At 36.0% G+C, this 24527-nt stretch overlaps 1 protein-coding gene across 4 annotated transcripts in view; it reads left to right on the top strand.

Moving 5' to 3' along the window:
• FSTL5 (follistatin like 5) overlaps window positions 1–24527 on the top strand; it is a 445346-nt gene that overhangs the window by 243623 nt on the left and 177196 nt on the right. For all 4 annotated transcript variants that reach the window (XM_060778765.2, XM_060778762.2, XM_067468703.1 and 1 more), the window contains one exon: window positions 13930–14126. In XM_060778765.2, the coding sequence (XP_060634748.2) occupies window positions 13930–14126 (197 nt within the window). The remainder of the gene's footprint in view (window positions 1–13929; window positions 14127–24527) is intronic.

The following is a 24527-nucleotide window of genomic DNA, read 5'->3' as shown; positions in this document are numbered from 1 at the left end:
TTCACTATTAGAGAAACAAATTAATTTTAAGTTAATGTTCCAAGCTCTGATTAATACCAATTTAGTATTGTGAACGTTAAAGATTAAGGAATAAACCAGAGCTTTGATATAATTAAATGAAAAGTGATTTTCTTCCACACAGATTGTTGAATAGAAATACCTGTACAGTTCTGAAGACATATCCAATTACACAACTATTTCACATCTCTCCCTCAAAAGCATCCCTTTCACTAAAAGGAGGCTATAAGCCTGTTTACATTTGTCTAAGATTAAAATGCAATTGCATTCAATTTTAGACTTTCTTCTAAGTAGAAATGCACTGAAAGCAATGTGAAGGAAACATATTTAATAAGTACATATGTTATCAGATGACAGTATTATGGCTTATATTGTCTTTAATGTTTATTATTTTAAATTTATAATGTTTTGTACACTGGTTTAGATTTAAAGCACAGCATTTGGTACATGGATTTTTCACCCAGTACAAATGTTTAATGTTTTAATTTTAGACAGTATTTAATTCCTTTTTAAATAATGTTTTTATTGTAACTTTTATCAATGTTTTTGTATAGTGTTTATGTCCTCTGAATTGCTGTTAGCCACCTTGAGTCCCATTATTGGGGAAAAGATGGGATGTAAATGAATAATAATAAAAATCAACAATCACCCATTACCATGAGACAATTTATCCCTTCTAACATAACAGCATCTTTCCACTGGTTAAATAACTTGAGAGTGATATGCCTTCATGCTTATATTAGTTGTGTAGTGCTGAGCAGCCTGCTGCCCAGGGATCTACCCTCAGCTAAGCAAGAACTAACAGGTTGCTGTTCCACTTTTGCTATCAAGAGCAAATTAAATAGTAAACTTGACAGGTTTGGCTGGAGGGAGGGTAAAAACACTGTAAAACCTCAGCACCCCCTTGCAAATTCAGTGAAGATTGTTACCCTGTTGTTGTGCCGTTTGGAAGCTTTCCCAAAACAGTGGATCACTCTGTGATAAAAGCCGGATAGGCATGCAATAATTTCCACTCTGCACCTGAGGTAATATGATCATCTGAATGTATTTTAGAAAAGCACATTCACTCTTCCAACATTTGTTATATTGTCACTTTATTTGCATTATACCACAGTGTTGAACAGGTATGCAAGACAATGTAAAACCAACTCACACAAACAACTATGAAACAAGTTTTGAAATGGTTTTCTATTGAATGAAAGCAGTATCTTATTTTCTTTAAATATTCAAAATTATTCAATTTATTTTTTTCACACAGTACAAAAAAAAAAAAACTGGCCATGCCATCTAATTGATTTACTTGGCAAAGCATGTCAGTTTAAGTAATTGGAAGTTTATTCTGTTTTATTGATTGTTTTACATTTTGTATTTTCTCAGTCATTAATTTATATTATTGATGAACTGCTTAAATTGGAATTGATGTGTGATTCTTGTTCACTGTTTTGGGCCAAGAATATATAATTGCTTTGATGTGGTAAATTGGATTTCATAACAGACTCTTTTAGTAATGCACATAATTTGGGATGAATTATTCATCAGAGTAAACCACAAATTTCATAGTCTTTGCTCTTTTTTCTATTTGTATCCTTTAAATCTGCTGCATATTTTCATGTAGTAAACAATGGCATAGTGATTTGAGCAATAGCCCATGATTTTGGAAACCAGGGTTCAAATGAATTCCATGGCAACCTACTGGGTGACCTTGGGCATGGCACACTCTCCTCCTCAGAGAAAGGCAATGGCAAACTTTTTCTGAACACATCTTGCAAAAACAAATAGATGAACAAACCCAGAATAGGGACATCTTTGGGTCACCATACATTAAAAATGACTTGAAGACACACAGTCACAATGGACAGTGATCTGTTAACTAATGAAAGGTTCTACTGTATGTACAGTATGATATTTGCATCTGTGGAACAATATGTCCCTGGACATGGTATGAATAGTATGAAATTGGGTTTTACCCAAGAATATTATAAGTTTGTTGCTATAAGATCTTAAAAATGTCTAGAGATGACATATTTTGTCCAATGCAGTTAAATAAAGCTTCGGATACTAGTCCCGTGGATACAAAGGTCTTACTGTAGTGTTGTAGTTAGTCCACTTTCAAGCTGTAAGGCAAGGGAGGACAGTTTCCATCAGATGGGGGCTTCATTGTTAACCACCCACCAGGGTCTGCATCCCTTGCAACCACCATGATCTTATTACCACTGAAAAGTATAAATGTACTCAAAACTAAGCTCATAAGGAGCACACCCACAGTAGCACTCAGAAATCTATATAGAAACTTCGCAATGATCAAAAGCACTCCTGCCCATGCCACTCCCATATCTTCATAGTCAGTCCAGTCATTTCCATAATGATGGCCTGATGTGACAATAAGAATGTCATTCTGAGATAAAGTATACATTGCCATGCTGAGGAGTACAACATGCAGAAATGTGTGTGTGCAGGGGGGGGGGGGGCAGACTCTGGGAGTTCTACCATTTCCTATCCTTGAAGCAGAATGTACAACTTCCTTAGGTGTAGCATCATAAAGCCCACCAGCAAAAACTATAGCACTTTGAATATTGGATCTATAGCTATTTCCAATGTAACTACTACACCAGTGCTATGGATTGTTGAAGATAAGGAGACAAAATGTTTCATCAAGTTTATATTATGATAAAAAGGCACCAGTTCTGAATAATTGCTTCATATACAGAATAGGGATAAAAATGACAGTTTTGTTGGCTCATTGTCATAACTTTTTTCTGCATGGGTATGTGAGGAGAAGGTGGATTTATTACCTTAGCCACTATTTGAAGCCAATAAAAAGGATGACATAAATCACAAGTACTGAAAAGCAAATTATGGCAGAGATGGGTGAGAAACAAAACACAAATTGCTTGAACTCATGAATCATTTGAAGAAACCTTTAAAATTATGCAAAAAGCACACAGGATGGAAAGGTTAGCTGTATTATCTTTCATTAGGAGTTTCATTTAACAGCACAATCATTTAGCCTTTTATTCAGTATAGTTCCACTTTTTAGAATAAACAATTTTTGCATAACCTTTTATATCTTGAACAATGGAATATTTTGAAGCAATGGCATTCATATAGGCTGACTGCAATGCACAACATTTTTCTTTAATTTCTAGAAAACCGGCCATACGTGTCCTTATCAAGGTCAGTTTCAATTGCATATTTTCCATGCTTATCTATTCCATCACTGATCAATAGTGCTCTTTTACTGGCTCAATATGTCAAACCAAACAGTGATTGGTTGTATCAATGGGGTTGGATAATATAAAAAGTAGGTCTTGATTTACATTTGGGTTGCTTTCCTGGGCTTATGATTTAAACCGAGACTGAAGTGAATCAGGGAGGCTAGTTCCATAGGGAGATAATGAACATGTGTTTTGACAGAGCTGAGGTAGCCACAAAGTTACTTTTTGCACAACTCATTACAAATTTTAAAGAAGTTTAAAGCATAAAATGTCAGAGCTTACCTGTTGTATGCAAGAGAAATGGGCAGATGTTCTACAGCTGGAATAGGAAGAAGTGCTGATCTCAAGGGGGCTTGACAGGGGAAGCTGACTTGCCATAAGGTGACAATTGCTCCTTGGAGGAGCACACAAACAAAGAAAAAGTTTTCAGAACTGTGTGTTTCTGCTGTTCCTTCTCCAGCAGACTTGACAAATGGAGTAAGTCCTAGGGGAGGCTGGAGGAAGAGAGCGAATTCTAGAGATGGAGACCACAAGGGCCTTCTAATTCTGCTACCTGCCATGCAAAAACACAAAGAGAAAGAGTTCATCAGCTGCTGTGCCTTCTCCACTAAGATTGTCACATAAAAATGGGCTTCAGTTGCTCATCCCAACCTATGGAAGTAGAGGACACCTCTTACCATCACACTCAAATTTCAAGAGCCCATCTTCTTTCTGCCCTGAAACACACCCCTTACTAAGTAGGCAAATGAAACCTCTTCCCACAAAACCGCAGTTGCTATATCCCTCTCCTCTAGTCTAGAGGAGACCAATCACATTTTCTTTCTGCTTACAACTTTAAACAAAAAATCCAAAATATTTTCCTCTCCCATGTCACTTTCCTTGATCAAAAAAAGACACATTGGGAGAACTATGCATCGTAGGTGATGCCTGCATTTATTTATTTCTGTAAGTATATATATATATATATATATATATATATGTATATGTATATGTATATGTATATGTATATGTGTGTGTGTGTACTATCATACATGGGATATTCATAGGCCCTGATCTGGTAAATTCTCAGGAAATCCAATAACTCACAGACACACCTTGGTTTCTTAATACCCCAACTATATGCTAACTGTAAAAAACACAATGGGAAGATCCATATGCAGGACCCTTTTACATATGTTCATATGCAAATTGCCTTTATGCAAATACTAAATGGCCATCAGTTGTTGCCATTATATATTGTTTCTTGTATCAGAATGCAAGAACCATGGTATAATGATGTGAGTGTTGGACTAGGATACTGGGAAAATAGAGTTTGAATCTGAATCAGCCATTGAAATTCAACAGGTGATCATGAGCAAATCACATTCTGTCAATCTCAGGGAAAGGTAAGGGCAAACTCCATCTGAGCAATTATGCCAAGAAAACCTCATGATAAGTTTGCTTAGCTTGACCATATGTCAGAAATTTCTTGAAGGCAAACAACAACAGAGTGTAATTGTACTTATAACTTGCTTCTAAACTACCTTTTCATATGTCTTTATCCACTGGAGGAACAAAATGTTAGATTAGATATTTGTTTGATTTCATCCACCAGTAGTATTCCTGTTCCTAAATAAATATGTTGACTTTGAGAGATGAGCTTTACAAACCCTCATTCTTTCTAATAGCTATAATGGACCTTTCCTTTCCGTTTACTGTTTACATTTACTCATATCTACTAGCTTGAATTTCAGGTACTGTTCCATTATCTGGTGGACTCCAAAAGGGGGCATAGACAGAGCAGGTTAGTTAATTTTATGTGGGGGGGGGGGGGGAGAATTGGAGGAGGAAAGCTATTTTCCCCATTTTTGCTGGTTATCCCTCCCCCCATATAATAAACAATGGTTGTTTCATCAATGGTAGGGGAAATAAAAAGAAAGCATGGGGAAATAATGTAAGTCTTTCAACCCACGCCCCCCTAAAATGGACTGTCCTTCTCTCTCTAGCACTCCCATGTGGCCTCCACCTGGATAATGGAACAATACCTAATTTTATAATAAGGCATATAACAACGCAGTATAGTAAATTAATTGAGTTTTCATTAAGCGAAGTCAGTAATTTTTCTAGCACTTGCCTTCAGTGCAGTTTCTAGATAGCATGATGATTTTTCGTGGAAGGGACTCATAACATATTACCTCCACATGGATCAGTCATTTCACCATTCTCACAGCTATATGCCAGACACCTAATGAAATGCAATTCCTGTGCAGCTATAGGGCATCTTGGATTCAGACAAGTGCTAACATTATATTTTTGTTTTCTTCCCATCGTTTATTTCTAAAATGCCTTGAACTGAAGGGGCCCAGTTAGTCCTCTGTTCATCTCGGTTTTGTCACTGATCTGTGTTGTCTTCTCATCTTCCCCACGCTCACTGTCAATATGTACATGTTTGCACTCATCCATTTTTTATTTGTCTGACTATTCAAATGAGACATCATGAGTGTTTGCACCAAATATCCAGGAAGGGATCGAAGTAGTTCAAAGCCTGATGAATTCATTAAAGCTGCCCAAAATATTTACTTTAATACTTGGGCCTTGCTGGCAAAGCTCTAAAACCTCCTTCTTTCTTGCCACAGGACTATTGTTGAATTCAATAGTATTTCTAAGTAGATGTGTTTGTTCATTTTTTTAAAAAAGTTATAGGTAGAATAAAAACCAGATAACTTATCCCCCTATTCACTACCCAGAAATACTCCAGCAACATCTGTACAGACTAACAATCAGGGAAGGGGATTAACCTTCATAGCAAATGAGACCTAACTTTATGAAAGAGGCATGACTGAAGAGTTTCTGCAAGTAAACAACAGATTCCTTCAATACAAAGATTTTCCATTCTTTTCATTCTAGCAATGGGTTCATTGTTCTCTTCCCAATTCTCTAGCTTCTAGATCACATGAGGCAGAAGACAAATTAGAACAAGGTAAGCAGGAAAGAGCCATGTGGTACATTTACTCCAGTCCTGGTCCTCCTTTTGCAGAAGCCCTCCTGCTTTATTGGTTCAAGGACAGAGAGATCAAAACTTTCCCTAACAAATGGCAATAATTTGGAATACATAATTCATCGAAGTGTAGAACTCATTGCTGGGTCCAGGCAATCTATGATATTAAACCATGTTGGCAGGCAAACTAATGAATTAACAATTTAACACATTAATTTTAACATTTTTATTTCTTTCTTTTTGCTAAGTACTAGATAAGAAGAAAGGGAAAGAAGAGATAGTTCAAATGCCAAAATCATGTTCTAATTTATTATTTTTCTACACACACACACCTACACACACGAGCACACACACAAAAAACCCTCACTTGGTAGTAATGGCTATAGCACTGTAAGCTTGGATTTAATTGAAAGATTATGTAACATAGATTCAGAACCTGCAATATTCCAAAATCATTCAATATTTTCTTTTCAAAACTATTTATTTAAGAATGAGTAGAATAAGTGTGGGAAAATGCATGAGCAAAATCTTACCCTGGCTAAACTGACTTTTAAATGGTTATAATTTGGTGTGAATTGCTTAATTTTAACTTGTACAATGTTTAGTGTCATAATTTAATGTTTAATGTATTGTCAAAGGCTTTCATGGCTGGAATCACTCAGTTCTTGTGGGTTTTTTCGGGCTATATGGCCATGTTCTAGAGGCATTTCTCCTGATGTTTCGCCTGCATCTATGGCAAGCATCCTCAGAGGTGAGGTCTGCTGGAAATGGGGGAAAGGGGGTTTATATATCTGTGGAATGACCAGGGTGAGACAAAGGGCTTTTGTAAGTTGGGCTGGGTGTGAGTTTTTCCACTGACCACCTTGATTAGCATACAATGGGCTGACAGTGCCTGGAGCAAACTCTTCTTGAAAGGTGATTAGATGTCCCTGCCTGTTTTTCTCCCTGCTGTTTTGCTGTTGCAATTTTAGATTTTTTTTAATACTGGTAGCCAGATTTTGTTCATTTTCATGGTTTCTTCCTTTCTGTTGAAATTGTCCACATGTTTGTGGATTTCAATGGCTTCTCTGTGTAGTCTGACATGGTGGTTGTGAGAGTGTTCGAGCATTTTTGTGTTCTCAAATAATATGCTGTGTCCAGGCTGGTTCATCAGGTGCTCTGCTATGGCTGATTTCTCTGGTTGGAGTAGTCTGCAGTGCCTTTCATGTTCCTGGATTCTTGTTTGGGTGCTGCGTTTGGTGGTCCCTATGTAGACTTGTCCACAGCTGCATGGTATACGGTAGACTCCTGCAGAGGTGAGAGGATCCCTCTTGTCCTTTGCTGAACGTAGCCTTTGTTGGATTTTCTTGGTGGGTTTGTAGATTGTTTGTATGTTGTGTTTCCTCATCAGCTTCCCTATGTGGTCAGTGGTTCCCTTGATGTATGGCAGGAACACTTTTCCTTTGGGTGGATCTTCATCTTTACTCTTGTGGCTTGTTCTTGGTCTTGAAGCTCTTTTGATGTCTGAGGTGGAGTATCCATTGGCCTGGAGAGCCCAGTTTAGGTGGTTCAGTTCATCTTGGAGGAGGTGGGGTTCGCAGATTCTTTTTGCATGGTCTGCCGAGGCTTTAATTGTGCTTCTTTTTTGACTTGGGTGATGGTTGGAGTTTTTATGTAGATATCTATCTGTGTGTGGGGGTTTTCTGTAAACGGTGTGACCCAATTGTTGATCATGTTTGTTTTTTTCTGTTTACATTTTTATGGTTGTTGTCTTTGATATTGGCATTACATGTTTGCCTTGTTTGTTAGAAACCACCCTAAGTCCTCAAAGGGAGATAGGGCGAGATACAAATAAAGTTTTATAAAGAGACTGAAGTGAGTTGTGCTACATAGTTTACTGTGGGTTACATGTAGCAGGTTGACTATTCACATTATTCTAATTTACACATTTACAATTCTAGGATGAGATCTTGCATCAGGGACAAAGCCACAGCTTTGTCTTCCAATGCATCTGATCAAAACTTACATTTTAATCATTGTGAGCTCCTGGCATAGTCATTTCTATGTTGCTAAGGAGTAGGAGCTTGTGCTGAGACCTATCCAGCCATTATCTGGTAACCGAATATGCTGCAACAAACATCTATGGATACCTCTCCTGCATGCTGAGTTATGGGGCAAAGTACTCCTTGGTGGCATAACATTGGTGGAAGTGGCAAGAGTTCTGTAAACTTTGATGTTGGCTGGCAAGGTGAGTCCCAGAGATGGTTTTCAGACTTAAAGTGATAGCTCAGAATTCCAAATAGGGAACATGAAACTCATCCACTGCATGTCACATCTCTGAGTTTCACTACAAAGAAAAACCTTGATAGAAATGTAGAGCAGTCTAATTAAATGACAAACTAACAAATATTGATATGAGGAAGGCAAAATCCTGTACTATTTCAAGGAATACCTTTGTGAGTGCAGGGAAAATCCTTCTGAACCATATCTCCCAGTGACTAACCTCTTTTAATAGAAACAAAACCAAGGCACTGCCAAAGCCTATGTCTCAAGCCTCCTATTTATGGCCAAGGATTAAACTGTCTGACAAGCAAAACGTCCTATTTATAGTTCCTATGCTGCTCAAACACCCTATAGACTGTGGGCAAACTCTCCAACAAAACCTTTCTCTAAGGTACTAACCTACACAACTGGTCATTACCGTGGTAAAGCCTGGGACAAAACATGGTGGTGGTGATGTGACTGAAAGTAAAAGTCACCACAAAAGGTGAACTGGCTTTCTGTCTGTCCCATTCATGTCTGCCACAAAAAGAACCTTGCAGGAAATAATACTTAGATGTCTTATATCCCATGCAGTGGTTTAGTGATGTTGGGTTATACAAATTTTCCACTAGAAACTAATGTTATGTAGAGTTGTAATACTTTTGAACATAAGAGTGCTATATGGCTGTAAGATCCAAATTTATTATTTTCCTTTTGTTTCATCTCCTTTTAAAGTCATCTCAGCCAGTGGCCAATTCAATATCATCACATTCTCTGGCAGCAAATTCAAATAAATTAGTTTTATACCTTGCAAAACAGTATTTTCTCTTTGCCTCTCCTGACCTGAATCTGTGGCCATTATTCTACTCTTGTAGAATATGCAAAAAGATTTAAAGAATTTGTGATCTATCTTTTCATGAGAAACGAATTATTCTTGATCATTTTAGACTTCTTTTCACAATTTTCTGGGAACTCTGATTTTCTATTCTTACAGTTAGGATAAACAGGACCTTTAGTGTACAGCAACACTCATCTATTGATTAATTGATTAGTGACAGTGTGTTCATCATATGTTAGTAATCTAAATGTCCATTTATACATTCTGTTGGCTTCAATTAGTTATGCTTACCTCTCAAGGTCAAATCAAATATGAAAGAGGCATCCATATGTATTCATAAATCTTCTTTATGCATATATGAGAAAGCCTGGGGAACTTTTACTTCTTCTCCCAGTGTGTCTGTGTCAGCTGACTGGCCAAAATCATGGAAATTTGAGACCCAACGACATATGGAGGCTTCCGTGTTCTCCAGTCCTAAGGCTATATGAATGAATTGCCTCAACCAGACCTACTTGGACCATGTTTTGTCAAAGTCAAATGTTCTTTTTTGCTTTAGAGGGAATAAGCACACTATTGGGTAAGATTACAAGTTTTTTGTAGGAAGCAGACAAAAACATCAAAGACACAAACATCAAAGAATGAAATTCGAACTTAACAAGTCCCTTTCTTCAATCAATTATTGGGAAACCACTGTGTTTTTCAGCTAGTCAATGTGTCATTGTGACTGTATTTGCTGCTGGAGTGTTACTTGTGTCTGTTTGAGGGTTCTGTATTTGAGCTAGATCATCTACAGCTGGTATCAATTTTATTTTTCATTTCTAATAGTCATTTAAAATACTTTCATTTTCTACTATTTTCCACAGACGTGTATGAGAGAAGATGTAAGTGTAAGTATGTAGCTTCTGAGAGACATGTGGAAGAACCACAGCAGCTCACTAGCCAAGAGAAATTCTCACTAATTCTCTAAAAATTGATATAGATACTGTTGTAGTACAGTCTGTAGTTCAGCCTGTGATTGTGTCTGATGTCAATGGGGATGACGGTTTTCCTTGGCCTGTGTCTGATGTCAATAGGGATGAAAGTTTTTCTAAGCCTGAGTCAAGCCCAGGCCTTGCTGAGAGGCCCGAGGTCTCTCATGAACATAGTGCTTCTCCTGTAGATTCCCAAGATCAAATTTCCGGGACAGTCCCAGAGCAGTCTTTCTCTGAGAAACTGTCTTCTGAGGATGTTTTGTCAAGTGCAGAATTTAATATGAAGATAGAAAACAAGACTTTTGTAAACTAAGACAAAGGTCAGCCTGTCTGCTAGAAAAGAGAGATAAGAAATTCTTACTGGGTTGTACGGGCAAACAGAATGCTTTCCTTTCATTTCATGGGACAGGAAAAGCTTTATGTGAAACAAGAAAAGGATTTTAGCTCAGTCTTGTCAACGCTGGATTTTCAAGATGGTCTTATTTCCAAGTGAGTTTCTAATGTCATGTTTCATATCTTGCCAGGTTCCTGTTCTGGGTATTGGATCTCCATGCTGTCTTGTTCTTTTGCATTTTGCATCTTTCATGGGCTATTTCTACCCTTTGGAAAATACTGATTTGGACTATACTGTTTCTATATTATTATTATTTTGCTTTGCTTACATATATCCTTCAATAAATTGCTTGCTGTTTTTACTGCACTGGTGTGGTGTTTAAGGTCAGAGGTGTTCTTGCTCTGGGATACAACAGATACATGTTATGAAATAGTTTGTCTGAAATAAAATGTTTTCCTATTACCTGCGGAAGAATAAATTATTTCTTTGTATGCCGCCTACACACAAAAAAGTCTGTGGATTATCATTGGAAAAAAACACCCTTTCTCTCCCCAATATTGATTTTGCTTCTATCACTCCATTTGGTTGTCTTGTGGGCCAAAACTAAAACATTACACGTGTTATGGCGATTTCTTCCTCCAGAAATTGATACAATTAGCATTGTATCTTTTCTGTGTAACTGGCAAATGTTGTTAGTGTGCTAAAGAAGTGAAGTATAGAAGAAAAGAAAGAAAGAAATGTCAACCAAGTGGGTTTACAGATGTCTGTGGGCAATAGTAGAAAAAGGGAGTATCTTAATTAAGATAGCAACCTGAATTTTAGAGAAGAAACATAAAATTATATGTGTATCACCTGCAGATGATCTAGCTCATAACTTTTTTCACCTTTACACGAAGTTATTGCCATTATTATTATGCATTATTATCATAATGATAGGCTTTCAGGCAAGTTGTTTAAATATTGACCTGATTTGTATAAGTTTCTGACTGAAATGGAAAATATGTTGGATGTTTCCTTTGTGGATAGCTCTGACTGCAATTCAAAAGCAGGATAATATTCCGAGTTCAGTGAGCAGGTACATGCTGAACTAAATTACTGCTATTACCATACTGCAGTGCTCCAAACATCTCCATCAAAATTGTATGTGTAAATGTTGGTAGTTTGTCTAATATATAGCTTCGCTAATAGGCTCTGGAAACAGATTGGGGACAGTGATGTAGCAAAAACCAGACCTTGCAAAAGCTATTTTCTGGATAATAGCCCACAGAATTTCTGTTGCCATGCTGAGTTAAGGGATTCTGGAACTTGCGGTCCAAAAAAGAACTTTTCAAAAGGATCCTACGCAATACTGCTTCTACTAGTAATATAATAATAGTAATAGTAATAATCTTTATTTATACCCCGCCACCATCTCCCCGATGGGGATTCAGAGCAGCTTACATGGGGCCAAGCCCCATATTACAGAAAAACATATTACAGAAAAAATAAAACCAAAACATAAGCAACAAGCAACAGCATCAAATTACATTAACAAAAAAGAAAAAAAATATGAATGCAATAACAAAATAACATACAGTAACGCAATTGCAATAGTAACTCCCATTGTCTGCTTGGCACCTGAAAGAAAACACTACTAACATAAGATGTTCCTCCTAGGGACACATTTTTAGTAAGACACAGCTACAGAAAACTCCTTCACTTCTCTTATTTGGCTTGTTTGTTTTAGGGAATAACAAATTTGATTAGTGTTTCATATTTACAATCTAATATATTTTTCTTCATTGGAGTGAGCTAATATTCTTCATTTGAGTGAGCTACCAATGTGTGTCTTCTAACACACAATATATAAAAATATACATATGTACACACATGTGTATGCTAGAACTGCTGAGAATGGACTACTGAGAATGAGATGAAACAACTTCTTGTTCTAAAAATGAACCCTTGTCAGAAAACCATTGGCATGGGGATTATTATAGTAGATTAGGGTGTGCTAGAAAGAGAGCTAGAGAAAAAAAAAAACAAAGAGGCTGGCTTTTTAATATATTACTGAAAGAGGCAAACTGACATCTAGGTGAAAAAAAATTCAGACCACTTCTCACATTGCTTCGCTCTGAAGATAAGACAGTGACATGAAATCAGAGACAGTGCTAGCAACAAAGATGGGGTCCTTGGTGACAGTGATTGAACAAATAGACAGAACATGATATATCAAGAACATTAAATAGAAATGAATATGTCATTATATGATCTGTCATAACTAGATCCTTTTTCAGCAGCTAAAAAATCAGACTCTAATAGTAACTATGAAAAATCATGAAACATATGCCATTCCTTTTTTCTTTTTAAAAAATTGCCAATTCTGTTCATAACAGTTCTAGATTTCAGCAGTATATGGCTATCATTCATTTAATGGTCGTAAGCATGTAGAATTGTTCACTAATCAACACAAGACCTTTAGTCTAAAGAATGATGCTGTCTATATACCAGAATTATTTTGTCATACAAATCCTAGTATGAGCTTAATTACTATTTTTAAATAAATCATAGATGTAACAGATGTATTTTAATTAAGATTGCCCCCCCCCCCCCCCATCATCCATATACTATCATTTATGCTAGGCTAGTTTGACATGTCAGTGGTGACAGTTCTCTCTATCTCTCTTCTACTTCTGTTTGTGAGCCTTATTAGTGTCTATAATTGACCCATTCTTCATACTTTAGAACTGAAATTATTTTCCGAGACATATGAAAAATGTCATAGTTAGGAAGTGATTGAATTCTGTAAGTAAAAGTAAAAGTTCCATGCATAACGATTAGGTAGGTAATTGTATTGACATTTTAAAGTAGAACAGTAAGTTCAGTGGAAGTTTCACTTTTCTCTCAAACTGATTTTGAAGTTATTTTCTTTTGTTATGTTATATGCCTTACCGACTAAGTTAAAATGTTTTGCACTTATGCACACGATTATATTACCCAGACTTCTGATTGTCAGGGTTTTTTTTCTGTATTATTGTTATTTATGTTCTGGACCAAATTGTTCTGGAAAACAAAGTGTTCCAAACTGTCTCTGATGATTTGTTAGGCTGATTAATGCTAACATACCTATCGAATTGAGCACTCCTGAAGATGCCAGTCCCATTCTTAAAATTCATCATTATTGTTTGCTTTTATTTTCCTGATGTGTCTATCTAGGTTTGTGTGCATTTAGAAATGCTAAAAGATCAGGATTAAATGGTAACATTAGTGCACGCTAAAAAGACTAACCTGTTTTCCCCCCCTACAAACCCCTTTTTGATGTTCAGATAATCTTACATATGACATTATTTTGACAGGGGACAAATGTAAGTCTGTTGAATACAACAAGATGAAAAATCTTCTGCTAGATCTACAAAACCGAAGATATATGCTACAAACAAGGGAAAGAAGTTTTGAAGACAAAATGGCTTTGAAGAAATTACTGGTGGATCAAATGTTTAAATACTATGATTCAGACAACAATGGTCTTGTGGACAGCAATGAACTAGCACAGGTGAATGTTTTGATTATATTTTCATTAAGTCATATATTAGATCTTAAGAGGTCTTTTTCTTTGAAGGTGTATCTAAACACTGACATTGGAATGAAAAAGAGCTCCAATCTGGTCACAAAGCTCAGTGACAGAATGCATTTAACCATTAGCTACTGACCACAGACAGGATCCAAATATCTACTGGCAGAATAGAAGAATAAAAAAAAGCTTTGATGGGAGACAATTTCCACACTCTACAGCCACCCATAGTGGCCCCATTACTTGTTCTTGTAGGCAGAAAGAAGCTGAGTTGAGAGTAGGATAGAAAGCTTTGGAAAAAGGGAGAAGGTCTCAAAAGTCCCACACTCTACCTCAGAAGCACTATTTTTGTGGATTGCTGCCTGAGCCAAAAAAAAATCACATCATAAATGTATAGTTCAATAGTTTCATGAACAAAAGGACATCAAAGAAAAACAACAATGTGAACCTACTGAACTAGAATGTCTCTGAACCATTCTATGTTTCATTTTAATCATTTAGGTCATATTTGGCACCTTGGATTTCTGTTCTGTTACAGATGTTAGGTTGCACATAGCAAAACCAGGATGGTTGCCCTAAAACAATTTTCTGCTGTTACTGTGAATAGTAATAATAGTAGTAATTGTTATTGTTGTTGTGATGATGATGATGATGATGATGATGATGATGATATTGATGTTGGCTCCAATCTTTATTTGTTGCTCTTGTTTTCTATATTGGGATTCAAGGTACAGATAGCTGTTCCCATGCATGATAGCTTTATGTACAAATGTCACAGTCCTACTATAACTCAAACAAGAATGTGTGCATGAGCGAGGGAGTATAATTGCCAATAAAAATAATTCTCCATGCCTCTGATAAAATGGACACTAATACACAAATTTTACACTACATGATTTGGTTGTATAAGCCTTTGTTGATTCTGTCACAATAGTCTCACATAGCTACATTTCTGGAAATTTTGATCTTATTTCTAACAATTGCAGTGTTTCAATAAATTCAAAACCTGGATATGGATTGCCAAATCCAATCTTGTTTCTTTACCAATAGATCTTACTTTCTGCACTTGCACATACATAAACCATTTTATGTGCAAAAAATTCATTTCTACACAAAATATAGGAAAAAAATTAATGCAGAAATGTTATTTAATAGAATTTTCTGCACACACATATTACATACATACACAATGTGAAATTTTAAAACATAGAATATGTTCTGTACTGTTAACAATTTTTAAGAACACTGCAATTTTTGATGACTTCCTCACAATGAGGAGAAAAATAGGGACATTCCTGTTTACATCTCTGCTTACATTAAGTATATTGTATAATATCTAGGATGGGGAATATATGAATATGTTTATCTATGATCATCTATTTTCTTTCCGTGCAAGGAGTGAAATGATCAAGTGTGAATGGATGATATAGGCATATGCATAACTTCCTCATTTTATGGTTTACCCTTCATAGATAGTACTCACTATCTCTCCCTTTCTCTCTCTCTCTCTCTCTCTCTCTCTATATATATATATATATATATATTCATGTAATTGAGAAATAAATCTGCAGATGTTAATGAACGATGAGAAATGCAGTTTTAATTTAACTGTAGCAGGAAACCATAGCCTTCTGGTATGTGAACTGTCATAGCAAAACAGAACCTAAAACCAAGGTTAGGCCTCATCTAATATCTGATCTGTATATAATAAATTGTGTATTATCAGTTCAGTTAGCATTTGACACAGACGTTATGATAACATATCTCATATATTAATTTTTCAAAAGATGAAATAATACAAAGGAGAAATGTGAATTTGGTTTTATCTTTTCCATGCATTATTCTATTTCCTAAATGCTATATAGAGTTATTCCAGGAAACTGTAGCTTTGTCAGTATTTAATCATACCTCTTGTCCCTTTGATTGCAGCAAACACCACCTACACAAATATTCCCTTGACATTGGAAATAGGAGGTCCTGTAGATTGTTAAATCACTCTATTTGTACATCACAGTGACTGCTGAATAAATCCATTTTTATTTTCTCAAATAAATTATAACTACTCATTTCACCTTAGTCCATGTGTGCACACTAGAAATCCAACATGTCCTTCTACTTGATTGCTAGTGCCAATGTAAGCAGAATCAGACTAGAATAGTAGTCTAGTCTGCAGAGAGTCAAGAGCTAGAGATATTTACCAAATGATGTAGGTAAACTTGCTTTAGATGTTGTGAGATAAAGCCAGTAGCGTTTCTATTCCATCCTACTCTATTATTAACACTCATTGTGTGGGTAAAACTTGATATTGGTACTATTTGGTATCGAAGTAATTTTATTTGGGATTACATTTTGAAACATTTGAAAGATGGAATTATTTGGTCATATAATCAGCTTCACTATATATTTCTTTTGAGATTTGATTCTTGAATTAGAAAAAATTAAGTTTGTCTGAACTGTTACACACTCTTGATTGGATATAATAGTATATTTCATAATGTACGCTACATCTATATTTTTCTGGATGTGCAACATTTGCTTATCATGCACGCGATCCAATCTATTCAATAGATTGGAGAAATTCAATTCCTGTAATATCTCAAACAAAATGGACACTGCCCTGATGGTTGGTAGATTCTATGAACCATTCCACCCTACCCACCATATATAGATAGATAGATAGATAGATAGAGAGGGGGGGAGGAGGAGTGAGTTTTTATATTGTAAGTTCTTCTAAGTACTTGACTGCATTATTCTTCACAAACGTCTGAGTTAGGTATTATTGGTGGGAGTAGCCATTAAACAATTTCTAGAGAGCTACTTACTTTCTATCCCAGTTACTAGGCCTGGGTAACAACGGAAAAATTTGTTTCTAAAATCGATTCGTTTTTTGGGTTTTTTTGCGTTTCGATATTTAAAAGAATTCCGAAATTTTCCTTTAAAAAAGTTTGATATTTACGAAATTTCGTAAATGGTAAAAAAATTACAAAACAATAACGAAACAATAACGAATCGATTCGTTAATGGCGGCCGCGATCGCGCAATACGCTAAAAAACTTCTGAAGCTTCCCTCTCCCTCTGTTGTTGACTGTTGGTGTGATATTATAATTTTTTTCACTAATTAAACAAAAAACAACTATAAAACTTGCCCCAGACATGCGGAAATAATAACGAAACGACCTCAAACCAATAATGAAACGAATACATAACGAAATACGAAGCATTTATGAAACGAATTGAAAAATTTGTTTCGTTTTTAAGTTGCTCCAGAATGGTTCGTTATCGCTTTGTTAACAAAAAAAAACGAATTTTAACGAATTACGAATTAACGAAACGAAACCGCCCAGCCCTACCAGTTACATATGGCAAGGCTGAAACTCTGTAGGTATAAATGCATATATTATTATTTATGCTATATATGTTAAAGTATACTATAACTAGTGTTTAGAAAGTCAAAGATTTCACAAAGAAATAAGATTTTTTTAAAGAAACATCAAGATGCTTGACTTTCATCTCTTTTCTAAATTATTCCAATTATACTACAAAACTGTAATATTAATAGCTTCTGTTGATATTATTACTACATGAATGGGTTTGTGGGTTTTTTCTCCCTTTTTGAGTTTGGGGGAGGGGAAGTGGTGGTGTCCCTAGGTCTGCCTTCCAAACTATGGCCAACCAGGGTGAGATTACCCTCTGGACCATGTGTTTGCATCCAGGGGAGGCCGAGGAAGTTTGTCACAGGTAAGACCCCAATCAAATAGCTCCTCTTTAAGCAAGTTTTCAAACTTTTGATCTTAAATAGTCGAGTAAAGTGACCATTATTACATCCAACATTATCTGTCTGTGCTGATTAATGTAGATTTGCTTTTCTCAGTTAACTGTCTCAACAGTTCTTCCAGGATCTGACAATGGTAAAGATAGAGACATAATGTGGTATGGAGGCAGTGGAAGGTCTAGAACTGGAAGAGGAATCTTACAGCTACTTTTGAGGGTTTCCCTCCCTACCTTTGTATCACAGTCCACTCTATTCAGCAGGGTTTTTAGTTTCTGTGTAGCATTTGGGGGTGGGGGTGGGGTGGGGAGCATTCAAGGAGTGGATGCTATGATGAAATCTGTTTTAGCCATTCTAAATCATGTTTAAATTCAAATCTGACCTATAATATCAAATTTGAGTAATAGAAAAATTATGATTGGAAAGGTAAACAATACAGAACAATAGCTCCAGAAGTTTGTCTCTTGTGTTGGAATGAATCACTCTGATTGATCTTGGTTGTATTCATACAACTTATATGTCCTACACATGTTGGTTCAGCAATTAATTTTGTTGATTCAATGGGACATTCATTGCATTATTTATAGATTTGAGATTTATTTTAAAAAATGAAATATGATACACTTCAATTAGGTATCTTTATTTTCTTAATTTGTCAGAGAAGCTGATAGCTAGAATTGGGTATGAATGGGAAATATTGATACATGTGAGGCATTCCACATTGGAAATTTCTTTTATAATTGATAAAACTTTCAAATGAGACCTCTTTACTATTCTTTAGAATAGTAAAAATGAATTTGAATTTTAAACACAGGAAGGTGAAAGAAAGCATTAATGTTTAAGATAATAAACACATTCACAATTGTTTTTAGTATAGCACAGCATTTCTCAACCTGGGAGTTGGGACCCCTGGGGAGGGTCATGAGGGGATATCAGAAGGGTTGCCAAAGACCATCAGAAAACACAGTATTTTCTGTTGGTCAGGGGAGTTCTGTGTGGAAAGTTTGGCCCAATTCTATCGGTGGGGTTCAGAATCTCTTTGACTGTAGGTGACTATAAATCCCAGCAATTCCCAAATGACAAAATCAATCCCCCCAACCGCACTAGTATTCAAATTTGGGCATATTGGGTATTTGTGCCAAATTTGGTCCAGTGAATGAAAATACATCCTGCATATCAAATATTTACATTACAATTCATAACAGTAGTACAATTACAATTATGAAGTAGCAACAAAAATAATTTATGGTTGGAGGTCACTACAACATGAGGAACTGTATTAAGGAGGCATGACATTCAGAAGGTTGAGAACCACTGGTCTAGCATGACATGAGAAATATGCACCAATCTTACTTGTTTTAGCCATCTGCTTTGCATATTGGCAATTACCTCTTTTCCCATCAGCTAGAGATAGGATTTAATCATCTTAAGAACAAGATATAATTTGGCCTTCTTTAAAGCAATTTACTGTAATTAATCCCTTTCCCCAGTAAACAAAGTCATGAATGCATGATGTTAGAATTACATTGCAGTTGCAACTTGATCACTCTACTTTTGAGTTGGTGAAACTATAACTTTTTCGTTCCTACATACTCACATTGTATGTGACCTCAGATATCATGCAAGTTATAAATTCAGTTTCAATTATTGCAAGTGCCAATGTAACTGTCTAATGTTTTGAAAATTCCTAGTAGTTTTATGGGAAAACACTATATTAAAATGTACTTTACCAATAATGTCTCAGTTTACAGAAGGACCAAATACATTTTAAGGAAAACTCAACCTTTCCACTGGCTTAATCAAATAAATTTAAAGCAGCTGTATTACATTTGGGGGGGGGGGGGGCTTTAATGTAGGGTTGGAAGTTAATGAAACTTCTGATATGCATTATAGGATTGTTTGCTATGAAGCCTGTTACTAGAGATGTGATATTAAAAGGAGATGCCCTACAACAGTGGTTCTCAACCTATGGGTTCCCAGGTGTTTTGGACTACAACTCCCAGAAATCCCAGCCAGTTTACCAGCTGCTAGAATTTCTGGGAGTTGAAGGCCAAAACACCCGGGGACCCACAGGTTGAGAACCACTGCCATACAACTTAATTGTAAATTGGCATATATCAAAGATCTTTAAAAGTGTCATAGAAAATGTAGCAAAAATATGGACAAGTAGGATCTTTAAAAGTATATAAACAACTACAGCTTCAACATCATGAATTAGACACTTCAGAAATCAACAAAAAAATTGGTTGTGGCACTGACAATTCTATGCTGGTGGCAAATGCTCCAGAAAAGGCAATAAGGCAATGAAATAATTAAAAGAAAATCAGATTACAAATTATACTATTATACTTATATCAAGAACTGTATTTTTCAAAGAACATAGTATGGATGAGATTAAAAACTATTTTAGTAAAATTCAAATCAAACCTTTCTCATTTATGCACAGAGAAAATTTAAAGCCATTGAAGAGGAGGAGGTGAAGCAAGTAATTAGGCAGTTAAAGAATAAAAGGTCCCCGAATCAGATGACTTTCATCAGCCTTTTATAAGAATTTTTCTGATGTTCTGACACCCATACTGTCTAGACCATTTGATAACATTTTAAAGGTTAAAAGCATTGTGAATGCATGGTGAATTGTCAGGGCAATTTCTAAGTATGAAATTAGTACAGAAGGAGAATCACATTGTCCAATCAGGACTGAAGTTGTTCAGTACAGTATTAACTGGAAGACAGAATGATATTACATCCGATTATGTGTATCCTGATTAGTTAGATTTTGTTTGTTATCACCATAATTCAGACCCGATTTGGCAAATGCTTAATATATTATATAATAAGCTTAAGAGAAAACTCCTTGAGATATATACATTATATGTCCACAAGGATTTTGGTTGTCTGGGTGAGCTTTTCTGTTTACAGTTTTTGAGAAATATAACACAGATCACATTTTTGAAAAGCTATACAGAGGCTATGAACTTAATCAGATGCAGTACAGAAAGTAAGGGTCTACTATTGATCTACTCACATTTGCATATTTTTGAACTGCTAGATTGGCAGAAGATGGACCTAACAGTGGGAGCTCATCCCGCTTCCTGGATTTGAACTGCCAGCCTTTCAGTCAGCAAGTTCAGCAGTTCAGCGATTTAACCCACTGTGTCACCTGGGGGCCCTTTCCCTTCATTATACCAGTGTTATTATAAACCACTTTGCCATGATCCTCTACTGCAAGTCTTTGCTTCCCTTCATTATACCAGAGTTATTATAGACAACTTTGCCATGGTCCTCTCCTCCCAGGCTTTGTTTTACTCCATTATAACAGTGTTATGTTAAAAAGCTAACAATAGCACAATTTCTATGAAGGAAAAATTGCAGCAAAAGATTACATTATTTTTTTTAAAAAACCCACATCACTGAAATGATTCAACACAGGCAAATCTAGCAGATCCTACTCCATGTGTTTTTAATCATTTTCTCACATTTTAAGGCTCATTGGGAGCTCAGGAGTCAGTTTCTCATCATCTCCTGTCCACCCCCTTTTCCCTGCACTTCTACATTTCAGGGACAAAGTGCAACAGATGACAACCAGAAGTAGTTTTATGTCATGTGAAGGGCTCCGTCACACTTTCTCCCTGAAATGTCTTAGAAGTGTGTAGAAATGGGGAGGTTCTGTGTCATATTTAACATCTACTGTTAGAATTAACTTTTAAGATTCTCAAAAAAAAATACTCAGTTAAAATACAGCAAATGCATTAAACGGGCCTTTAAAACTCAGTGACTGAAGCACATCACTCTTTGAGCCAGGACACAACTGAGCATGAGCAATGGAAGTGCTCACTCCATTAAATATACAAAGGTTGCATAAGGCATGTCATGATTTTCTTCTATTCTGATTAGCCCAACAGGCAGGGCTCACAGGGAAACCCCATGCGAGCACATGGCAGCCTCTCCATGCATCACATGATCCTGAATAGAACCAAAAGTAGTCTCGACTGGCAGCAGCATGCTTCATTTCAATAAAAAAACAATAGTGGTGGAGCCCCTTGCCATTACAGGCATTCAAACAAGCCAATGGCAAGTGTCCAAAATGAATCCATGCACAAGACTAATGTTCAAGCAAATATACATATACCCTCTTCTGCAAAAAAAACCAAAAAACAAAACAAAACAAAAAACAAAAAAACAGCAGTGATTCGCAGAATCAGTAGAACTTTTATCTGTTCATAATAAAATCCATAATTTTAATTTTGCCATTTCCCGTAATTCCTATTTCCAATGAATTATCCTTTTCCAATGGGGGTTTCCATTTGTCAGGAAATCTGATGTTTTTCTCTATGAACAAATAATGGTAAATGATATTTTGGAAAAAAATGCTTGCAAAGGTGTTAATGAAATGTGCATGTTTTAACAGAAAATATCCATAACTTGTTCCTAGAAGCGAGATGGTACAAAATTGTGCTCCAAAAAATTTAAAAGCTGAAGAAAACAAAAGAAAAATACTGTAGTCATGTATAAAACTAGCAATATTAGTAAATAAAAATCAACTTCCAAAGCCTGGATTGACTTATCCATGGGTCAATGTAAGTATTGCCACTTAACTGCTATAAAAAAGGAACCATCCCCTTCTCTGAATAGAATGGCAAAAGGTGAGAGATTGGTTTGTCCTAAAAGAAGCCTGGCTACTCCTTTGGCTGTTTTTGAATGCCTGAGCAGAAAAATTTATTTATTTATTTATTATTTGAACTTATATGCCGCCACTCCCCTGGGGCTCAGATGGTGGTAGCCAGCATTGTCTGGTCACCTGTAGTGGATCTGGTGCTTTCCCTTCACCATGGAATGATCCTTGACTTATCCATGCAGACCCGTAGCCAGGATTTCGTTTCGGGGGGGGGGGGGGGCTAAAAAATTTCAGGGGGAGTTTCGGGGGGGGGCTGAGTTTCGGGGGGGGCTGAGTCTGAGTGAAAGAGGGTCTAGCCTAGCAAACCTTTTGTATCATTACCCCAATACCCCCATGCATATGGGATATATTGAGTATAGTGATCAGATCATGATATGAATAAACATAACAGTTTAAATAATGCACCAGTAAGGCCTTTTCACGAACCACCATGAGAATTTCGAGGGGGGGGGGTGAAGCCCCTCAAGCCCCCCCCCCCCCCGGCTACATGCCTGTATCCATGGGTCCTTGATTTTTATGTGAGACTGGCTTAAACAGAATTATATTTAGTAGGAACTACTGCCAGCAAAACTTTACTCCCAAATGTACAATAAAAATTCTCTTAGATGTAGTTGACTGAGACTGAAAAAAGCCCAGAGAAAATGGCAGATTGAAGTTCACAGATTGTTTTTCTCATTGCTTTTTCTTCTTTTCAGCTTTGATCAAAATAGTACCATTTTTGTGTGTGCAAACCAACATTGTGAAAGCTATGTCTGGAATGAAACCCACGTATTGAAAAATGATTTACCCATGTTAGCAGAGCCAATTTAAATAGGAAATAGTGTTTACAAAGGGAGTTTCATACTATGTTTTTTATCAGGCTTCTTGTGATGTGTAAGACACTTTGAATCAATAGACATAAAATTACATTCTTAGTGGAGTTTTTTAACTCCATAAAAACAACCATTTCCAGAGACAGAATCAGCAACTTCTAGTTTCTCATTTCCTCTTGAATCATTAAATAAATATTATCTGCCTCTTGACAGGTTAAACTTATTGAGGTTAATTTTAAAAAATATATATAATGAAAGCATTCTTGTCAATCTTTTTTTAAAAAGGGTGTATGGCATTCTTTATAGAATCATTTTTATGGAAATGCATTTATTTTTTATAACAGAAAAATGTAAATTATATAATTTTGTTGGTCTTTTTATGCTTATAACCAGCTGCCATTATTTCAGAGATCCTGACAACTTGTATGGTGGATCTGCATATTCTCCTAAAACATTTTGTGGTGAGAAAAGTAATAGATGCAGAGAGATTTCCCAAAAGAAACCACCCCAAATTATCATTTTTTTGTTGTTTTCACAAGGTTTTTTTCCCTTCAGCTTTGATTTTAAAACCATCCTTTTCTGCACTACCAATTTGAACTACGTATGTGGTACTGTTAGTATGGCAGTATTCATTCAGTATTGCTCAGCCAAACATTTGCAGATTCCATACCAATATTTGAGAGTGAATTGCAGTAGAAGTAAGATCTATCATGAAGACAAGTACTTTTCACCTTTTCATCATTCATGTGAATTTATTTCAACAGAATATATCATTATTGGTTTAGTCTATGGGAATTAAGTCCAAAACATTTTGCAAACAAGAATAATTTTCAGTTGTAATCACAACGGTTTTTGCAGAGGCCATTTTTGGCAAGGCTTCCCATAGAGAGCTTCTATTATTCTATAAATTCCTTTAGAAACATCTCTAGGTGAAGTCATAGTGTCATTGAGTGATATGTGATTTTATGTGCTGTAATAATGTTTAATGTTTTTTCAGGGGTCAATTTTGATGTTTTATACTGTATTTTATCAATGGCATTGAGTTGTTGTCAGCATTTTGAACCACTTCAGGGTTGAGAAGGGTGGTATTCAAATACCGCAAATAAATAAATAAATAAATACATTGT

The sequence above is a fragment of the Anolis sagrei genome, chromosome 5 (assembly GCF_037176765.1).
Source record: "Anolis sagrei isolate rAnoSag1 chromosome 5, rAnoSag1.mat, whole genome shotgun sequence".
NCBI classification, from domain to species: Eukaryota; Metazoa; Chordata; class Lepidosauria; order Squamata; family Dactyloidae; genus Anolis; species Anolis sagrei.
This window is presented reverse-complemented; position numbering and strand designations above follow the sequence as displayed.